Raw genomic sequence first — 22,726 nt, 5'->3', positions numbered from 1 at the left:
TCTTGCTTTTTCGATGATCCAGCGGATGTTGGCAATTTAATCTTTGGTTCCTCTGCCTTTTCTAAATCCAGCTTGAACATCTGGACGTTCTTGGTTCACATACTATTGAAGCCTAGCTTGTAGAATTTTGAATATTACTTTGCTAGTATGCGAGATGAGTGCAATTGTGCAGTAGTTTGAACATTCTTTGGCATTTCCTTTCTTTGGAATTGGAATTGGAGTGAAAACTGACCTTTTCCAGTCCTGTGACCACTGATGAGTTTTCCAGTTTTGCTGGCATATTGAGTGCAGCACTTTCACAGCATCATCTTTTAGGATTTAAAATAATTCAACTGGAATTCCATCACCTCCACTAGCTTTGTTCATAGTGGTGCTTCTAAGGCCCACTTGACTTCACATTCTAGGATGTCTGGCTCTAGGTGAGTGATCACACCATCGTGGTTATCTGGGTCATGAAGATCTTTTTTGTACAGTTCTTCTGTGTATTCTTGCCACCTCTTCTTAATATCTTCTGTTTCTGTTAGGTCCATACTATTTCTGTCCTTTATCGAGCCCATCTTTGCATGAAATGTTCCCTTGGTATCTCTAATTTTCTTGAAGAGATCTCTAGTCTTTCCCATTCTATTGTTTTCCTCTATTTCTTTGCATTGATCACTGAGGAAGGCTTTCCTATCTCTCCTTGCTATTCTTTGGAACTCTGCATTTAAATGGATATATGTTTCCTTTTCTTCTTGCCTTTCTCTTCTCATCTTTTCTTAGCTATTTGTAAGGCTACTTCAGACAACCATTTTGCCTTTTTGCTGTTTCTTTTTCTTGGAGATGGTCTTGTTCACTGCCTCCTGTACAATGTCACAAACCTTCGTCCATAGTTCAGGCACCAGATCTAATCCCTTGAATCTATTTGTCACTTCCACTGTAAAAAAAATTACAGTAGATGTAATAAAAATGCTAGTGCAATAAGAGAAATGGGTTAGCCTGGAATTGATTGTAATGGCATATGACCTATGTATGTTATTGTCAGTAGGTTGAATTTTAATGCAGTGTAGCCAGATATTAGAGACAGTGCAGTGATGGTAACTCCTAGATGAATAGTAAAAAAGCAAAATACTGTTACATTCAAAGTTTACCACTGGCATCTATTTTGAGCATAATATCCTCCCATGTATTATAAAGAGACCCTCTAGCTAAAGTTCATTATCTAAAAGTTAGGTCACTTGGGCTAAATCTGCTTTCTATTATATTAATAATCTTATATTCTTAAAAGCCAAAAGCAATGTGTTTCCTCTTTTTCTTTAATAGATGCTGTGAGAGAAGTAAGAAAATATTCCTCAACTCATACTATTGAAAAGAGCTCAGCCAGCAGACCTGCTGCCTATGAACATACACAAATGAAACTCTTCAGGTCTCAAAGAAATCTTTACATTTCTGGATTTTCATTATTTTTCTGGCTGTAAGTTTTTTTTAAGCACGATTTTAAAACATGATTTATGTTTCTCATTTTTTCCACCTACAGTGTAGATTTTTCTTCTGTACTATTTAGCACACTGACATCTTTTTTGAAAGAACTCAGATGGCAGACCCAAATAACAAATAATAATCCTGGCTTGTAGGTTTGATAGGCCCATAAGGTCCTGCAGGATCTCACCCCTGCTGCTCTCTGGAGCCTCCTCTTGTACTCTTTTCTGACACATATACCACCGTTGCATGCACACTGTCCTTTGCTGCTCCTTCATTCATTCATTATTGCAACAAATATTTATTGAGTTCCTTTTGTGTACCCAACTCCTCCCTACTTCAGGGTCTTCACACCAACTTTCCCTTCTGCCAAAACACTCTTCCCTTCCCTCTCTCCCTGGTTAATTTCTACTCATCCTTAGCTCCTTTCTCAGGTAAGCTGAGACCTGTGACCATCATTTCCCCAAAGTAGGTAGGTCTCCTGTTGCACACTCCCATAGAATGTGTAGTGTATATACTTTTCTTCCAAGTGTCATTTAATTACTCATGGTTGTAATTAAATACTGTTTTAACTCTCACCTCCCCAACTAAAGCCTAAACCCTTTGAGAGCAGAGCCATTGTCTTGTTTCCAATTATATCCCCAATGCCTGGCATAGTAATTAACACTTAGCAGTTCTTGAATTGGATACTTGAAGATAATGATTACTATTAGTAACAATGGAGGTTACTCATCAATACAAGGAGAGTAATTTTTAGGTTTAGCCAGCCTTCTGCAGTGCTATTTTTATTTATTTATTTTGACTAAAAGGCATGTGGGATCTTATTTCCACAGCCAGGGATTGAATCCATGCCCCCGGCATTGTAAGCACGGGGGCTCAAGTCTTAACCATTGACCACAAGGGAAATCCTGCACAGTGCTCTTTACATAGCAGATTTTGAACTGAGGGGGAACATTTCTTACTGGCCCTGCCACAATGTCCAAAATTCTCTTTCTGCTCCTCCTGGCCAAAGTCCTCTACAGAGAAAAATAAGTAAATAAGTCCCACTGAACCCACATTCCAAAAGTTAGTCTTCTGGCAAAAATTTCAAAGAAATGAGGCACAGGCTTCTTTTAACTAGGACTTGGATTATGTATTTGTCTTCTTTAAACCCTGGAGGAGGAAATGGCAACCCACTCCAGTATTCTTGCCTAGAGAATGCCATGGACAGAGAAGCCTGGCAGGCTACAGTCCATGATGTCACAGAGAGTCAGACATGACTGAGTGACTGAACACACACTTCTTTAAACATCCTCCCTTGCTTAAACATTACCACACCCACACCTGAAGGGGAATTACTGGATAATTAGTGCTTAAAGTCACAGTTCTTGGGGATTAGTCTAATTATATACTACTCTGACATTTTTTTTATTTTCTTAGAGTGTTGAGACGTCTGGTTACCCTTATTACTCAGCTGGCAAAAGAGCTGTCACACAAAGGAGTACTTAAACATCAAGCAGAAAATATTAACCAGGCTGCCAAAAAATTCATGGAAGAAAATGAAAGACTGAAACGGGTATTTAATTTTTAAAAAAAAAACTGGTGTGAATGTTTTTGGTATTCCCAAGGGATGGTATATTTTTTTCAGCCTCAAAAAGAGCATTTTTATAAGTAGAAAATGACCATAAATAACAGTATTCTACAATGTGATTGTTCCAGAAGTATTTTATTATCTTTAGATTTGTGAGTTCTCAAAGTTTCCCTCAGTAGTAGATTAATGCCATTGGACCTACTTCCTATGATTCAAGGAGAAAACAGTTCTGGGAATATGAATTTTAGTTCCTTTATTACCGTTAATTTTACTTTATAACATAAGGCAAGTTTTAATAAGTCTCTCTTAAGTTTCCATTTCCCATTCAGTTGAATTACTGTTAAGACTTTGTGTGTGTGTGTGTTTTTCTTTAAATGATGTTTATATAAGAAGCAGAGAAAAATAGTTGATACAGGTAGAAGATGGCATATAATATTTTCAGTCTCTAATTTGGGTTATGTTGCTAATAATTCTTTGAGAACCCTAGGCTGTCTTTCCCCTGCTCCTCAGGGAGAGTGAAAATCAGGTACTGATGTTTTCCATGTTAAGTAAAAAGAACAAATGAGAAAATGGAAGATACAAAATTACTTTGGGTATTTTTTTTCTTAACTTTAAAATTTAGGAGTCAGATCTCAAGCTTGAGTGTTTTCAGTTCATGTTAAGCCCTATAACCTATGTTTTCGTAATTCTGCTTCTTAGGGAAAAAGTCAAAAGAACCATTCAGAAGTGAAACATTTTCTTAAATAATTCCTAACAATGCAATAAGATTATTTCCCTATTACAGATTAATGAATTGCAATCAATTATGAATTACATCAAATTATATTTATGTGAGGGCTTCCCTGATAATTCAGTTGGTAAAGAATCCTCCTGCAATTCAAGAGACCCCAGTTCGATTCCTGGGTCGGGAAGATCTGCTGGAGAAGGGATAGGCTACCCACTCCAGTACTCTTGGCTTCCCTTGTGGCTCAGCTAGTAAGGAATCCACCTTCAATGCGGGAGACCTGTGTTTGATCCCTGGATTGGGAAGATCTCCTGGAGAAGGGAAAGGCTACCCACTCCAGTATTCTGGCCTGGAGAATTCCATGGACTGCATAATCCATGGGGTCACGAAGAGCTGGACATGATTGAGCGACTTTCACTTTTCATATTTATGTAAAAAGTATTGTAAGTCTAACAGTAGAGAATTACCCAAATCCTAAAGCCCAGCCTCTTACAGAAAGAACTCTAAGCATCACCTTTTATTAATTCTGAAAGAGTTACCTATTAACTAGAACAATATAAAGCTCTATAAAACTATTGTTGTTCATTTGCTAAGTTGTGTCTGATTCTTCACCACCCCATGGACTGCAGCACGCCGGGCTTCCCTGTCCTTCACTGTCTCTGGAGTTTGCTCAAACTCACGTCCATTGAGTTGGTGACGCTATCCAACCAACTCATCCTCTGTCACCCCCTTCTCCTCCTGCCTTCAGTCTTTCTCAGCATCAGGTTTTTTCCCAATGAGTTGACTCTTCGTATCATGTGGCCAAAGTATTAGAGCATCAGCTTTAGCATCAGTCCTTACAATGAATATTCAGGGTGGATTCCTTAAAGATTGACAAGGTTGATCTCCTTGCTGTCTAAAGGACTCTGAAGAGTCTTCTCCACTACCTATTAAATAAGGGAAAACTCATTGCAAAAAAAAAATAATTTTGATGCTACAGTATCATGGTGACCTGTTCAAAAACCCATGTTTTATTTATGATGTCTGCCTTATTACCACTACACAAATAGGATTCAGAAATGTTTCTTTGGGTAGATTTTAACAGCATCTTTTAAGGAAACATTTAGAGAATAAGCACTGGTTTGTATGTTTACTTTGTTTTGTTCTGTTTTGAAAAAAGCTTTGGTCCATAGATGTCATGTAACTTTCCATTGGTCGTTAAGCTGTGTCAGTGTTTCTGTGTTCAGAGGCAAACAGTATGTCACCAGTGTTTCAGCAACACAGTCAGACTTATTTTGTATGTTAATATTATTTGCTTCATTTTCTGTCCTTTGATCTCATTTTATAATGGTAAAAACATCTCTTCATTCTCTATAAGAGACACATTATCTAATGGAAAGTGTTTTACCCTAAAGTTCAAGAGATTTGGGTGCCAGTCCCAAATCTGCCAGTAATTAATTAGCATTGTGATCTGGGGCCAGTCACCACATTTGTTCTGGGTCTCAAGTTTATAAATAATAGCTCACAGTATTCACAGGCTTCACAGTAAGGTATTAACTCTTTGAATTGTTGCAACCACCCTAGGAGGTTGGTGCTGTTAATACTTGCATTTTATAGATGAAGAAATGGAGGCACAGAAAGGTTAAGTGACTTGTATAAAATCATTCCACTAATAAGAGACAGAACTAAGATTTGAATCCAGGCAGGCAGCCTGCCTCTAGAATCCACACTCTAAACCACATTGTTTTGTTCCCTTCAATCATATGCTAGCCCATGAAATGACTTGCAGATGGTGCATGGGACCCCATTCTGCTATGATACTCAGTTAATGAAATAATTATGAAAGACCAATTAACTTATATATGACTGCTTTAAAATAACAACAGTGGTGGAGCTTTACTTCTTGTTTTTTCGCAGCCACTTAGGCAGGTGGGGTGAGGTGGGTAGGACAGTTTACATGTGCATTACTATAGCTAGTGGCTATAAAATTTCAGATTCCAGGGCTGTTGGTCTTTCTCCAGCATCAAGTTACACATAATTCAATAATAAAGTTGAACAGATTTATAGGTGCATTAGTGAAAGCTTATTTACAAGACCAACACCAAATTCAACTTTTCCAAGTCAGTGGCATATTAATTCAGGCAGTCAGTGTAAGCTTTCCTGTAACTCATTGGTTCTCTTCCAGTTTGGATAATCACTGAAGACTGTGCGAAATGAATTCAAGTGAAGTAAAAGTAAGGATTGTGTTGAAGTGGTCAACAGACCTGTAGAATTCAGAGGGATTTTTTTTCCCTAGTCTCTGCTCTTAAAAAAAAATGTGTTTTTTTTTTATGTTAAAGATATGAGACTTGTTCGGTTTTAGTAGGTACTTCAGTTCTTTATCTCTTAAAATTCTTGGAATTATATATTCATTCGAGTTTTAATTCCTCCTTTGGATCTGCCTGATCTCTGTTGTAGCACAGCAGTATTGTATTTGATCTTGTGCTGCAATATTTATGCTCATCTCATCATTTCCACTAGCCTGAGTTTGCTAAGTCGCTTCAGTCATCTCCGACTCTGTGTGACCCCATAGACAGCAGCCCACCAGGCTCTCCCATCCCTGGGATTCTCCAGGCAAGAATACTGGAGTGGGTTGCCATTTCCTTCTCCAGTGCATGAAAGTGAAAAGTGAAAGTGAAGTCGCTCAGTCATGTCTGACTCCTGTCGACCCCATGGACTACAGCCTACCAGGCTCCTCCGTCCATGGGATTTTCCAGGCAAGAGTACTGGAGTGGGTTGAATTGCCTTCTCCTCAAGCCTGAGTTTACCTGAGAGCAAAAGATTGTATTTCTGTTATATTTTTACTCCTAATACTACATAGTATTGTACAATATTTGCATGTAGTAGTAGCAGTGCTAAGTAGAACTTTGTTTTGTTTAATATATCAGTGTTTTAATGTCAGTTTACATTAGGAAAGGAATCACCCTGCAGTAGAAATTCTTTTCTATGTCTATTTTAAATTGTCCTGAGTTAATTTTTTTTCTTACTGTTGAGGTTTTCTGTATCAAATTGCTGCCTTTTTACTTAGTCAAATAACCCATGTCAATATGTACATGTTCTGTTTTTCAAACATTAATTTAACATCTTTAAACATCTTAAAATGTTCTTTTTAATGTCAGCTACTTACTTCTATTAACACTGATGATTTCCATCCAGGCTGTGAAATTTTTACCCCATGATGTTTTTATTTTAGTCAAATATTTTACTATTCAGATCTTAATTTTTCTTGCCTAGAAAAGATAAGCTACAAACATAAAACAAACACTTTAAAAGCCAGAATAGATTTGAAAATACAAATAATATTATGAAAGATTAACTGGATAAAAGTAATTTGGAGACCATTCAATGTAAATTAGGTAGAATTGTCCAAGCATAGAGGTGGCCCTGTCATACTCCACTTACCCATTTCTATCCTGAAAACATGTTCTTTTCTTACAAATCATCAATATAAACCTAGTCTGAGTAGACCGCTCTGCAGTTGGAACATAAAGGCTTTCCAAGTAATATTACCCTCAGAACTGTTTTTTTCCCTTAGATTAACATCACATATTAAGGAAAAGGTATGTTTTATCTGAATACTTTTGAAAATATAATTTTAATTGTAGCCCAGCCAGAAACTCTTGTTATTTTCATGTCAGAGGTTTCAATCATAGAAGAAAGAGTGTGTGTGTGTGTGTGTGTGTGTGTGTTTACCAAAAACCCAAGTTTCTGTTAACAAAAGTTTACATTGTAAAAAAGTATAAAGCACTGAAAAGGACAAAGAATAAAGGCCAATAATTTAAAATACATTATTTAGCTTTTTTCCTAAAAATATGTCTGGCTATTACAATATAAGACTACTTCTTTCTATAACTTTCTTTTCTGATAGCTCTTGAAAAACTATGGCAAGGAAGAAGAACACATTTTGGAAGCAGAAAATAAAAAACTAGAAGAAGACAAAGAAAAACTGAAAACTGAATTAAAGAAGGCTTCAGATGGTAACGTTATATGCCTGCACAAAAGTAGAAGTATCATATTTTATGCTGTTAAACTTCACTACTTTTGCTAAAACAAAACCAGTGGCTACATGTTCTTCTGGCTAAAATACCAAGGGTGACCTATTTACAAATTCCTGCTCAAATATGAAGATAAAACATTGTTTCAGCCAAGAGAAACATGCTCTGTTTTACAGACAAACATGTAGGTGTTTCAGATCTGTGTTGAAAATACAAATGTTCCTGCCTTAGCAAAAGACCTGTGTTCCTGAAAAGTTGCTTGTAAACACATTTGGAAAATTATCACAGTTTTTCATCATAGTACATTGCTGCTAAAAGAAGCAATGACAGGGGGAAAGTTTTGGTTATAAGATAAGGTTATAATATTAGGGCTTGAGATAAGCCCTAATATTTTCTACGTGCCAGATATAAGAAAAACGTTCCTTGAAAGAAATGGTACGGACAGAGTAAGCTACAGACTGGGGGGTGTCAGTAGAGAATTCAGTGTCTCATTCCAAAATACATTGCAATAAGGACTTGGGGTAGGGAGTCCCAACTCCCATTTCCCTGAAGGCAGCTGTTTCTTCTGCATTTTTTGTTTTTTTGAAAAACAGTTGTTTTAGTATCTTCTTAGACAAGGAGGAACAAATTATTATTGCCTGCAGCTGCATAGCACTGAAAAGTTCTAAATCTGATGTCATCTAAGAAACTGCCTCAAAGTTGATGGCTTGACCCCTGAGCAACATTCCAGCTTATGACAGATAGTCCTTGATGTTGTCCAGATACTGGGAACCTCTCAGGCACAGTCAAGATAGTAATCAATGCATAGGCCTTCTCCAATTTCAGATCTCTTCCACTGCTTTGTGTTGGAAATAAATTGGAAAACATTCAGTAATTGAATAAAAAATACTTTATGCCATTTGTAAGTTTAGATTAAAAAAAAATAGGCCTCAGTATAAGTTTCTGTAATACATCTTGCTATTGTTAATTATGTATATTGTTTGGACAGAGTTGAGTTCATCAAGATGTATTTGCATTTGAAATGGAAAGCCTGAAGATAAATGCTAATTGCTTAAAAAAATTGGTAGGATATTTTTTCTGATATAAAGTATATAGTCACTTTCCTACTTCTTATTTAAAGTAAAAAAAAAATCATTTAGAAGCAGTAAGTTAAAAAATAATTTACTCTTCTAGACAAAATGGTAGATGGTGTGTTTGGAATAGTATAGCTCAAAATTCTAAATCTTCTCATAGTTGTACTTTTGGCTCTTCTGCAGTTCCAAACAATTTGGAACATTATCACGAAGTTTTAACATTTGTATGAAAATAAATTTAGTAATCAGACATTTCAAAAGAGAAATAGTGTTCTTTTTTTACCCAACACAAAATATTGCTGGTAATCCTTCTGAAGAATTCAAGGGACTATTTCCAAAATACCTTTAATTAGTTTAAAAAATTATTTTAAATTCCTGCTTTTTTTAATATCTGCCAAGGATCCTTTTCCTTAAGTTGTAAGCAGAGTAGGACAGAAATAAAAGGCAGACAAGAGTAGGTTGTGTGCCATGCTACCTCTCTTAACCCTGGCCAGCTTAGTTTTTTTCTCCCTTTGATTTTTAAAAAATCCAACTCATGTATTTTGAGTTTTAACTTCACAAGTCTGATATATAACTCTAAACTCAGTGTTATTTTGAGTAATATAAAGAAGCTCAATATTTCTTTGACAATTCAGATGTTTGGAGAAGATGAACTCTTTTATAATATAGGCATTTTGTTTATGATCTGATAACAAGCGATTCCAAGTTTCCTATTTAAAGTGTAGACTGCAGAACTACTTTCAAAGTGAATCAAGGTTGAGGTAAAAGCAGATTTTACCTGTTTGAGTATGTTCTGTTTGGTTTCTGCAAGGAGTGTAGTATTTTATGAACACATTTTATTTTAGATAACGTTGTTACTGACCTTGAGAAGATCCAAGTTCCATTTCTAATGGAGGTATAACCCTGGCTGTGTTCTCTTGACCTATACTAGTCAAATTCATTCAGACAAGACTAAGAAATAGTAGTTCAAGGTATGGATGAGTTCAGCAGCACAATGCTTTGTATATAGTACCATTCAAATAATATTCATAGATTTCTATAAATTGAGAGTATTAAGACTGATGGTGCTTAAGAAATGTTTCAGGAAGTTCTCTTATATTTCAAAATTGAGTAGAAAGGCAGTGTGGTATATTTTTTAAAAGAGGTAAATAGAATATTGTTCTTATGCATGGTCTTACCCTTAGTGTTTCTTTTAATCTTGGTGAAACATTTTCTCCAAATATATTAGTGGAAGTGAAGCACAGATACAAATGTCTATTTAAACTGATTCAATCCAAATTGGGAAAGTATTATTCTGAAAGCAGGTGTTAAGAGCACTCACTCTATCAGCAGTGCCAAAATCTCCATCAGTTTTTAAACACCAGCTCAGATTTTTCACCAGTTAATTAAATTACCTGTGCTCCAATGCAGTCATATGACCCTAGTGAGCCAACGGAGAGCGTGCATGTCTCCAAGCATCCAATTTACACTCAAGACTAACTTAGTCGGGTGTAAGGACCTGATCTGTCATTTTTAATGATCTGTTTAATGGTAGCTCTGATGTCCCAGTGTGTGGAGTAATTGGGAAAGGGCACTGCCATGAAAATTGAGAACTTAAGCTCTGAAGAATTTACAAAGTTCACAAGCCCTCACAATAAAAATAGACCTTGTATGTAGCGGATAACTTTCTGATATCCAAGGAGATTGACTTCAAAAGATTCTTCCCAGGAGAGCTTCCCAGGATTTATTCTTAATACCTTCTCAGTACTTATTCTTAAAACTAGAAGAAATACGTATCATTCAGTCATTGCATGCATCCAGGCAATGATTTTAAGTGTGATTGAGTTGTATATGAAAATGTCTCTTCCTCATTCCTTTAGGAGCAGAAGTATATCCATAGCATGCTACATTGAAAGTTCTCAGGACTGGCAGTCTAATACTAGAAGTTGAGTACTAGTGTATGTCTCCTACATAAAGGGAAAAGGAAAAAAAAGTGACTAAGGCAAATTCCTTGACCCTGCCATTATTCTTTCTTCCTTTTCTTCCTTTCTTTTTCTTTCCATCAGCAATTTTGGGGGGAACTATTCAAATAACATTCATTGTAAGGTTGAATATAAGAATCTGCCACACTGCAGATGAATTCTTTACTAGCTGAGCCACCAGGGAAGTCCACGAATGCTGGAGAGGGTAGCCTATCCCTTCTCTAGCATATCTTCCTGACCCAGGAATAGAACCAGGGTCTCTTGCATTGCAAGTGGATTCTTTACCAGCTGAGCTACCAGGGAAGCCCATTCAAATAACTTCTTCATTGTAAGATCATTTAACATGGAACATCAGTTCAGTTCAGTTCAATCGCTCAGTCGTGTCCGACTCTTTGCAACCCCATGAATCGCAGCACACCAGGCCTCCCTGTCCATCACCAACTCCCGGAGTTCACCCAGACTCACGTCCATTGAATCAGTGATGCCATCCAGCCATCTCATCCTCTGTCGTCCCCTTCTCCTCCTGCCCCCAATCCCTCCCAGCATCAGAGTCTTTTCCAATGAGTCAACTCTTCCCATGAAGTGGACAAAGTACTGCAGTTTCAGCTTTAGCATCATTCCTTCCAAAGAAGTCCCAGGGCTGATCTCCTTCAGAATGGACTGGTTGGATCTCCTTGCAGTCCAAGGGACTCTCAAGAGTCTTCTCCAACACCACAGTTCAAAGGCATCAATTCTTCGGCGCTCAGCCTTCTTCACAGTCCAACTCTCACATCCATACATGACCACAGGAAAAACCATAGCCTTGACTAGACGAACCTTTGTTGGCAAAGTAATGTCTCTGCTTTTGAATATGCTATCTAGGTTGGTCATAACTTTCCTTCCAAGGAGTAAGCGTCTTTTAATTTCATGGCTGCAGTCACCATCTGCAGTGATTTTGGAGCCCAAAAAATAACTGTCCTTAAAAAGCAACCTACTGAGGATAAAGCAATTTTTTTGTTTATTTTTCTTCTAGTTTTATTGAAATATAGTTGACAAATGGCACTGTATAAGTTTAAGGTGTGGGATTCCCAGGTGATTCAGTGGTCGAGAATCCACCTACCAGTGCAAGAGATGCAGGAGACACCAGTAGGATCCCTGGGTTGGGAAGATCCCCTGGAGTAGGAAATGGCAGGCTACTCCAGTATTCTTGCCTGGGAAATTCCATGAACAGAGGAGCCTGGCAGATTACAGTCCATAGGATCACAAAGAGTCAGACATGACTTAGCAACTAAGCACATATGCATGCAAGTTTAAGGTGTACAGTTTAATAATTTGATTTATCGATACATGCATCATGAAATGATTATCACAATGTTTAGTGAACATCCTTCATCTCATTACAAAATTAAAGAATAGAAAAAAATTTTTTTTCTTGTGTTGAGATTTTCTTGTGTTGAGAGTAAATCTTAGGATTTACTCTCTTAACAACTTTGGAAACTAACATACACCAGTGTTAATTATATTAATCATGTTGTACATTACATCCCTAGAACTTATAACTGAAAGTTGGCACATTTTGACTGCCTTCCTCTAATTCCCCCTCCCCCAACTCTGCTCTCTTTCTACGAGTGTGTTTTTGAAGTGTAATTGACTTATAGCACTATACTAGTTCCTTTAACACAACATAGTGATGTGATGTTTTAAACATTTCAAACTGATCACCACAGTAAGTCTTATTACCATGTCACCATACAAAGATAACACATAATTATTGACTGTATCCCCCACACTGTACATTTCATACCTGTGGCTTATTTATTTTGCAACTGAAAATTTGTACTTCCTTTTTTTAAGTTTCTTCTAGGCTTCTCATTATTATTATTATTATTATTATTATTATTATTATTGTTATAATGCAGGATGCAGGATCTAGTTCCCCAACCAGGGATCTGACCTATGCCCCTTGCAGTGGAAGGGCTGAGTCTTAACCACTAGACCACCTGGGAAGTCTGGAAATTTGTACTTCTTAATCTCCTCACCTGTTTCTTTCTTCTCCTTATCTTCCCCCTCCCCAACCCTCACCCCTGGCGAACACTTGTTTTTCTCTCTGTATATAACTTTGTATCTTGTTATGTTTGTTCATTTGTTTGCTTTTTTTATTGCACATAAAAGTGAAATAATACAGTATTGGTCTTTCTCTGTCTGAAAAATAAAGTCTGACACTGTTTCCACTGTTTCCCCGTCTATTTCCCATGAAGTGGTGGGACCGGATGCCATGATCTTCGTTTTCTGAATGTTGAGCTTTAAGCCAACTTTTTCACTCTCCACTTTCACTTTCATCAAGAGGCTTTTTAGTTCCTCTTCACTTTCTGCCAGAAGGGTTGTGTCATCTGCATATCTGAGGTTATTGATATTTCTCCAGGCAATCCTGATTCCAGCTTGTGCTTCTTCCAGTCCAGCGTTTCTCATGATGTACTCTGCATAGAAGTTAAATAAACAGGGTGACAATATACAGCCTTGACGTACTCCTTTTCCTATTTGGAACCAGTCTGTTGTTCCATGTCCAGTTCTAACTGTTGCTTCCTGACCTGCATACAAATTTCTCAAGAGGCAGATCAGGTGGTCTGGTATTCCCATCTCTTTCAGAATTTTCCACAGTTTATTGTGATCCACACAGTCAAAGGCTTTGGCATAGTCAGTAAAACAGAAATAGATGTTTTTCTGGAACTCTCTTGCTTTTTCTGTGATCCAGCGGATGTTGGCAGTTTGATCTCTGGTTCCTCTGCCTTTTCTAAAACCAGCTTGAACATCAGGAAGTTCACGGTTCACATATTGCTGAAGCCTGGCTTGGAGAATTTTGAGCATTACTTTACTAGCGTGTGAGATGAGTGCAATTGTGCGGTAGTTTGAGCATTCTTTGGCATTGCCTTTCTTTGGGATTGGAATGAAAACTGACCTTTTCCAGTCCTGTGGCCACTGCTGAGTTTTCCAAATTTGCTGGCATATTGAGTGCAGCACTTTCACAGCATCATCTTTCAGGATTTGGAATAGCTCAACTGGAATTCCATCACCTCCACTAGCTTTGTTCGTAGTGATGCTTTCTAAGGCCCACTTGACTTCACATTCCAGGATGTCTGGCTCTAGGTGAATAATCACACCATTGTGATTATCTGGGTCGTGAAGATCTTTTTTGTACAGTTCTTCTGTGTATTCTTGCCATCTCTGCTTAATATCTTCTGCTTCTGTTAGGTCCATACCATTTCTGTCCTTTATTGAGCTCATCTTTGCATGAAATGTTCCTTTGGTATCTCTGATTTTCTTGAAGAGATCCCTAGTCTTTCCCATTCTGTTGTTTTCCTCTATTTCTTTGCATTGATCGCTGAAGAAGGCTTTCTTATCTCTTCTTGGTAATCTTTGGAACACTGCATTCAGATGTTTATATCTCTCCTTTTCTCCTTTGCTTTTCGCTTCTCTTCTTTGCACAGCTATTTGTAAGCCCCCCCCCCAGACAGCCGTTTTGCTTTTTTGCATTTCTTTTCTATCGGAATGGTCTTGATCCCTGTCTCCTGTACAATGTCACGAACCTCATTCCATAGTTCATCAGGCACTCTATCTATCAGATCTAGGCCCTTAAATCTATTTCTCACTTCCACTGTATAATCATAAGGGATTTAATGTAGGTCATACCTGAATACTTTCTTCAATTTAAGTCTGAATTTGGCAATAAGGAGTTCATGGTCTGAGCCACAGTCAGCTCCTGGTCTTGTTTTTGCTGACTGTATAGAACTTCTCCATCTTTGGCTGCAAAGAATATAATCAATCTGATTTCGGTGTTGACCATCTGGTGATGTCTATGTATAGAGTCTTCTCTTGTGTTATTGGAAGAGGGTGTTTGTTATGACCAGTGCATTTTCTTGGCAAAACTCTATTAGTCTTTGCTCTGCTTCATTCCATATTCCAAGGCCAAATTTGCCTGTTACTCCAGGTGTTTCTTGACTTCCTACTTTTGCATTCCAGTCCCCTATAATGAAAAGGACATCTTTTTTGGGTGTTAGTTCTAAAAGGTCTTGTAGGTCTTCATAGAACCGTTCAACTTCAGCTTCTTCAGCATTACTGGTTGGGGCATAGGCTTGGGTTACTGTGATATTAAATAGCTTGCCTTGGAAACGAACAGATCATTCTGTCGTTTTTGAGATTGCATCCAAGTACTGCATTTCGGACTCTTTTGTTGACCATGTTGGCCACTCCATTTCCTCTGAGGAATTCCTGCCCACAGTAGTAGATATAATGGTCATCTGAGTTAAAATCACCCATTCCAGTCCATTTCAGTTCGCTGATTCCTAGAATGTCGACATTCACTCTTGCCAACTCTTGTTTGACCACTTCCAGTTTGCCTTGATTCATGGACCTGACATTCCAGGTTCCCATGCAGTATTGCTCTTTACTTGCTTCTATCACCAGTCACATCCACAGCTGGGTACTGCTTTTGCTTTGGCTCCATCAGAGGAGTGCTATTGCTGGAGATAAAGCAAATTTTAAACGTTACTCAAAGTCTATACAAATAGAACAGAAACTGTGAGTATAAAGGCCCATTCTGTGTACCTAAGTATTGGCAGCATATAACGGGGACCTTAGATTTGAATCAGGAAACGGAATCTTCTAATCCTATTTAAACTTCAAGTTTATTAACTAGTTATTTTATTCACCTCTCAACTAGTTTACTCAACTCTGTTCCTGGATAAAGGCTTCCATTTCACCATGGCTTACCTTAAAAAGAAATAACATTCTAGCATTTCCTTTTACAGACCAGTTTCTCTACCCTTAGCATGTTTGAGTTTTAAAAAAAAAAAATCATCATCCTCTAAAGCCAGTAGTACACAAGTCATAACTAACATGGGGACCAGAGAGTAAAAATAGTTGAAGTGCTTTACAAGAGAAATTGAAGATCAAGATAAGAGAAAATTATAGAAAAATTACTACTCTGTATATCAGTAACCCTGTGTTTCTGCCTCTTGAGTCTTAAACAAGAATAAGACAGATTTAAAACTGTGGGGTTTCTAGTTTCTTGCAAAGGAACTATTTGAGCCATCTATCTAGCTAAAAATAAATTCTCGAAGTCCAAACTAAGCATATCTTACAGTTGCAAATTCTTGTGGGTGTAAATTCAGCTATCTTTAACTTGCACTTATATCAAAGCCGCCATCTTATTTTTAATTTTGCAATGCTTTTTAAAAAATTGGTAGGTTTAGTCGTATTATGTTTTTTGCTTTATAACCTTTTATCAAATGTTTTTATGGTTCTTACTTATCTGGAAATTTCTGCTTCTTTAATATCTCCTTCTTTTCCTTTGAAGCAAAGTGCATATTTTAAAAAAATAGCATAGATTATTTGATGGATATGACAATAGACTATATGTTATTAACAATACATCATTTATTTAAATCAAATATATGACTCATCCCTTTAGTCAGCTTTTAACTCTTAGGTTGGTTTTTTAATTTTTAAATAAAGGGTGTATTGCCATTTACTGTATATTATCTCTACATGCAGTTAGTATTATTATCAAACCAGAAGAAGGAGACTTTCTTGCTGTGGACTATTTCCTAGAACAAATATGTCATAGTGATATACTCTCCCACTTGGTTCCCCATCACATTCCCATTCAGTTGTAATGTTTTCCATTTTGTGAGCTTATCTATTTCCAGGCCCTTTTCATGTAAAATAAACTATATAATTGTTATACAGTGACCAGTAGCTCCAGGGAAAATAGTAACTGAAGACAGAAACTCAAGGATGACTTTCATAGCATTGACAACGTGTGCTGTGCTTAGTTGCTCAGTCATGTTTGACTCTTTGTGGCCCCATGGACTCTGGCTCACCAGGCTCCTCTGTCCATGGGGATTCTCCGAGCAAGAATACTAGAATGGTGCCCTCCTCCAGGGGATTTTCCCAATCCAGGGATCAAACCCAGGTCTCCCACAATGCAGGCAGATTCTTTACCATCTGAGCCACCAGGGAAGCCCCAAAATACTGGAGTGAGTAGCCTATCCCTTCTCCAGGGGAACTTCCTGACCCAGGAATCAAAGTGGGGTCCCCTGCATTGCAGGTGGATTCTTTACCAGCTTAACTACCCGGGAAGCCAGCAAGCATAAGTGATGCTACCTGAAGAAAAGCTTTCATTAGCTCTACAAAGGGGCATTACAGCAAGAGAAAATATTCTTTTCCCTGGAGAGCTTATAGCCTTGATGAATGGATCCAACATATATACATGAAGTGACTACAAATTATTCCTTCCTCTGTGTAACATATGAGTTAGTTTACAAAAAAAAAAAACACCTAGAATAGAGAATGCTAGATGCATACCAAATAATGGAATGTTCAGATGATTAAAATATAATCAAGCATAATTCTCTGAATATGTTGATAGACATATTGATTGAATCAGTTTGTTTCAGGTTTATGTGTAATTGCCGAGTGCAGTACAGAAATTAAACTGGACAACTCTAAAGACACTTTCGAAATGGATGGAAAGCATTCAGCCAAGAAAATGAGCTGAAAAAGGAAGAAAACCTTTCCTTCCTAAAGCGAAATCTCATTGCAGCATCCTGTATCTATATAGTATTTGTTCTTTCTATAAGCAAAATAGATAAATGGGGAACTTCTTAGGCAGTTTCTTAAAATTTCAAGTGTAATTTGAGTCCTCTCCTCTCATGTTCTGATACTTTATTTTATAGTTCTTTTGAATAAATTGATAATCTAAGAGAATCTGATAAGACTTAAAAGTGTGTTTTAGTATAGGGATCAGCAAACTGGCCCATGGGTCAACTCCAGCTTGCTGCCTTGATTTTTAGAAATTAAATTTTATTGGAACAAAGCCCTGCTCATTCATTTACATGTTTTCTGGGCTGTGGAGTTAAGCAAACTAGGCAGACGCTGCATGGCCTAGAAAGCTAAAAATGTTTGCAATCTGGCCCTTACTGACTCCTGTTAAAGGTCTTTAAATAAAGAATACCTTTTTTAGTATAAATGAGATGCTATTGAAGAGATTGATTTCTGCCTTAATATTATTATAAAATTTGCTGTACACCTAAGTACTTGTTAAATGAATGTTGATTAGATAATTTAAGGAATTATGTCTGCTTATATATAGTAAAACTAGTTCTTTTTTTATAGTCAGAGTCAATTGATTCCTTCAGTTCTGCATACATGATGATTTGTAAATTAGAGATTTCGCGTGTTGCTTCTGCTTTCACATGAAATTGCTTTATAAAACATACTCTCGAAGCAGTATATATAAGCTATACCTACACAGTGCTTTGGAGAAGGCAATGGCACCCCATTCCAGTACTCTTGCCTGGAAAATCCCATGGACGGAGGAGCCTGGTAGGCTGCAGTCCATGCTAAGGGTCAGACATGACTGAGCAACTTCACTTTCACTTTTCACTTTCATGCACTGGAGAAGGAAATGGCAACCCACTCCAGTGTTCTTGCCTGGAAAATCCCGGGGACGGGGGAGCCTGGTGGGCTGCAGTCTATGGGGTCGCACAGACTCGGACACAACTTAAGTGACTTAGCAGCAGCACACAGTGCTTTGCCTAAAACGTACACCCTGATTTTCAAGTGCAAAACCAGCATATTTATATAATTTGTAATTATTCTTTGCTAAGCAACAGAGACAAAATTTTCTTAAATATATTACTTAGCAACCTAACTTAAGATTCATGAAAGAAGTCTTTATGCATTTATTGTTTCTTTTGCCAACAGCATAACATAGGTCTGATTTTATTTATTATAAAGCCTGCTCATTGGTTCCTTGGTCCAGAGTCCCAGTAATCTTTATAAGTATCATCATGCCTTACATTCATGTCTTTTCTAAAACCCAAAAGCACTTCACCCACAAACCTCATTCATGTTCATAGTCCCCCAGAGGATAGTGGCAGGCACCGTATACCTAACAATAGGTAGAAAAATAGCTAACGATACCTAACACACACAAAATCATTCATTTCCCCTCTCTGCATATGAAAAATAGAGCTATTTTGGGTTTTATTCATTAATGTTTACTCTTTAGTATAATTATTTTTGCCCGTTTGTTTCCATTCCAAAAAATATCTTACTCCTTCTCGTGCGAAGCAAGCAGTCTTCTAAAACATGTCACTCTTGTTAGTTTGGCATCTTCACTTTGCCACTAGAGTGTCAACACCATCAATTTGATTTGGCATCTTCAGTGTTTAAAACTCTGTATTAGTTCCTGTTGCCTTTATAATAGCACTTCAGGAAGGCACACGTGGTCTTCTGTGATCTGCCCCCAGCATTATCTCCAGTTTTGCTAGCCCCACCCTTGTCCAGTCCTAATTTTAGGGAGACCTGGCGTGCTGCAGTTCATGGGGTCGCAAAGGTTGGACGCGACTGAGCGACTGAACTGAACTGAACTGAACTGAACTCTATTAAGTATGGGAGCATGTAGTTGTCCTAACAGTGGTGTTTCATCATTTTTCTCCTTTGACCCTTCGGACTGCAGGTCTGTCTGCCTCTACTGCCCTCATCCTTCAGCTTCCCTGTCACCACCTCTAAAAAGCCTCCCTGAAACTCCCTCCTTTCAAGCTGGGTTGAATGGCCTCCTTCTGGACCTCCATAGTTCTGTGTGGATATATATTTAATAGTGTACTCAGTAGAAATTATTTTTCATTTTTTATGTTTCTTACTAGATTGTAAGTGCTGGGAAGGCAGCTGCTGCTGCTGCTGCTAAGTCACTTCAGTCGTGTCCGACTCTGTGTGACCCCATAGGTGGCAGCCCACAAGGCTCCGCTGTCCCTGGGATTCTCCAGGCAAGAACACTGGAGTGGGTTGCCATTTCCTTCTCCAATGCATGAAAATGAAAAGTGAAAGTGAAGTGTCTCAGTTGTGTCCGACTCTTAGCGACCCCATGGACTGAAGCCTGCCAGGCTCCTCCGTCCATGGGATTTTCCAAGCAAGAGTACTGGAGTGGGGTGCCGTTGCCTTCTCTGGGAAGGCAGGGCCACATCTAAATCAACTTTTTGTCCCTAGCACACACACAGTATTCCAGGCCTGGTAGCTAACAGATACTAACAAATCTCACCCCCAAATACTGATGTTCTCTCTTCCCTCCTTATCCAATTTAGATTTCAAGGTTCATCATAATTAGGCTCTTGCAAACTACTTACCTCCTTTTTCCTCCAATCTCCCCTCCCCCCACCACCCCCATCGTCTATTTCCCTTGTGTCTCTCAAGGTCTGAGCCTTGGTGATAGTCTACTTATCCATCTACTTTGTACCTGCACACAAGCATCTCAAGATGGCTGAAAGAACTAACTTTTTGTTTTAAATATACAGTCACTGCATTCAGATGGTCCCTAAACACCGTTACAGTCTGATTGCACTTCTCTAAATTCTTCACTTTTTCACTCTCCAAAACTGTTTTAGATCTTTTCATCTCACTTCTAAATCCATCCTACTTCATTGAACTCAGAATTAAAAAAAAGTCATCTCTTACCACCAAAACTACCATCCTTCCCCAACTGGACTCAAACTCTGAATGTTATTGGGTTACAAGTTTTAGTCCCTCTTCTACTGCTGTGACTCTCAACCCAGTTATCCTTCTCAAGGGCTCTTGTTTTCTGCAATTACTTCCTCACTTCCTATCACCCTACAGGCATCCTCTGACACCTCCTATCCCAAAAGATAAAAGTAAAAACCTCTTTTGTCTCATATTCCTTCACTTACTGCCCCATTTCTCTGTTCTGCTTCACGGCAGACTTTTTTTTCCTTTTAACTTTTTATTCAGACATGATAAATTCAAATCACAGAAGAGACACAGAAATACTACCAAGAAAAGCCCTGTAGCCCTCCCTCAGTTACCCAAATGATAACATCTTACATTGGCCCTCTCCTTTTCTCTCTCTTCATATTTTCCTTATTATTTTTACAGTTTCCAAGTGGTGATTTTCTAATTTCCTTATTCCTTCTCTGTTTATTAAATGCCATTCTATTGTTAAAGGAGGAGCTTTTTCATTTTTCCTACAGTTATTTATTGATTTGCCTATTTAATATATTCAGTAGATTTTATTTTGTAGTTCAGATTGTCTCAGATTTGGCCAATGGGAGTCCTTTCAAGCTGGATTCCCTATCATTTTGTCATGCCCCCATTCTGTAAGCATTTCCATTCTGGTATAACTTTGGTATTCCAAGCTTATCTTGTACTTTTCCTCCTCCATCCTTTGAATCAACCATTTCATTAGTGAGCCTTAAAGTGAAGAGTGGTATGTAGAAAGTAAGATCTGGACCCTCAGTGTGCTACTGGGGTGTCATTGCTATTTATAGCCTAAGATTAAGAAGTAGGGGGTTATACCCTATCTCCTTGAGGACAGAGTATCCGAATAAATGATTGATGCTCTTCTGCGGGGCACTGTTGTGGAGTTTTTAGGCATAGGAGTGAGCAGTCTCTTTGACATCACTGTGGACAGTGAACTAGAGTAGCCAAGAAATAAGAAACAAGGTGAGGAATCCATTTCAGTAGAGATGAAGAGAGTGGTAATAGTGACTGAGTAAAGTGGATAGAATGGATTTATTTATATTTATTTATATCAGAAAAACTCATGGATATCCACTTTGTACTTCAGATTATAATTTAATACTACTTGTTTTGTTGTTCAGGTCATTTTTTTCAGCTTTAGTCATTGGGAACTCCTTCAGTTGACTCCTGTATCTCCTTGATGTATCCTCCTCATCATGGGGTTGTTTTTTTTTTTTTTTTTTTGCTTTATCTTTTTCTTAAGTACATCATTCTAACTCTACAAGATACTCCAGGCTTGTATATATCTTGCCCCATTACTAAAATAAGTATTTTCTGATTTTGTTTTTTTCTTAACTCAATTCTGTGATAGTATTTGCTTTTGGTTTTTAATTCTAAATTAGCATGAGATATTTGTAACAATTATATTTTTATCAAAATACCATGAGTGGTCCTTTTGCTTTGTGAATTTCCAGCTAGCCTGAATTTTTTTTCATTAAAGATATAATTGGGTTTAGTTGAAACCAGGATTCCTATCAAGTGATTAAAATGGTCCTCCATTGTTTACCTGACATTTATTATATTTTCAAAACTGAACTGATTCCACACAAGTGGATTTTTCACATGCTTAAAGCTTAGACTTTTCATTTGTCTGCTCTTTAATTCCTTCAAGGAACATATTTTAAATACCCAACAAACGCTAGGCACAGTGCTGGGTGCTCAGAATAGAAGGATAAGACACACCTTCATTTTTTTTTCTTTTAGTTTTTAAAAACATGTTTGGCTACCCTGGTCTTTGTTGCTGCACTCGGGCTTTCTCTAGTTGTGGCAAGCAGGGCTGCTCTCTTGTTGTGGAACGTGGTCTCTAGGGTGCAGGGGTTCAGTAGTGGCACATGAGCTCAGTAGTTGCAGCTCACAGGCTTATTAGTTGCTCTGTGGCATGTGGAATCTTCCTGGGGCCAGGGATCGAAGCCATATACCCTATGTTGGCAGGCAGATTCTTAACCACTGGACCACCAGGGAAGTCCAACTTTGTTTCTTGAGTAGTCAGCAATCTGCTGGGGACATAGTTTGTGGTTGTTGTTGAGTTGGTAAGTCGTGTCCAACTCTTTGCAACTCCATGAACTGTAGCCCGCCAGGCTCCTCAGTTTATGGGATTCTCCAGGCAAGAATACTGGAATGGGTTGTCATTTTCTTCTCCAGGGGGTTCTTCCTGACCCAGGGATCAAACCCACATCTCCAGCATTGCAGGCAGATTCTTTACCACTGAGCCACCAGGGAAGCCCAGGGATATAGTTACATTTCAGCGTAAGTGATAAAATTAAGCTCAAGGTGAAATAGAAACCAACAGAAGAGATCAAGAATAATTTCTTGACATTTTAAAGGATAAATATTAATTAGCCAGATGAAGTAGGAGAGAA

At 37.9% G+C, this 22,726-nt stretch overlaps 1 protein-coding gene and 1 non-coding gene across 7 annotated transcripts in view; both read left to right on the top strand.

Moving 5' to 3' along the window:
- BCAP29 (B cell receptor associated protein 29) overlaps nucleotides 1–22,726 on the top strand; it is a 51,386-nt gene that overhangs the window by 13,582 nt on the left and 15,078 nt on the right. For all 6 annotated transcript variants that reach the window (XM_086396887.1, XM_086396885.1, XM_086396888.1 and 3 more), the window contains 3 exons: nucleotides 1,300–1,450; nucleotides 2,875–3,010; nucleotides 7,636–7,744. In XM_086396887.1, the coding sequence (XP_086253013.1) occupies nucleotides 1,389–1,450; nucleotides 2,875–3,010; nucleotides 7,636–7,744 (307 nt within the window). In that variant the 5' untranslated portion in view covers nucleotides 1,300–1,388. The remainder of the gene's footprint in view (nucleotides 1–1,299; nucleotides 1,451–2,874; nucleotides 3,011–7,635; nucleotides 7,745–22,726) is intronic.
- LOC147374349 (small nucleolar RNA U109) lies at nucleotides 10,660–10,789 on the top strand. Its single transcript, XR_015163298.1, has one exon. It is a non-coding gene; the product is annotated as a small nucleolar RNA U109 (small nucleolar RNA).

Source organism: Bos grunniens, chromosome 4, assembly GCF_055505025.1.
Source record: "Bos grunniens cultivar Pamir isolate PY7600 chromosome 4, Bosgru_T2T1.0, whole genome shotgun sequence".
Lineage (NCBI taxonomy): Eukaryota > Metazoa > Chordata > Mammalia > Artiodactyla > Bovidae > Bos > Bos grunniens.
This window is presented reverse-complemented; position numbering and strand designations above follow the sequence as displayed.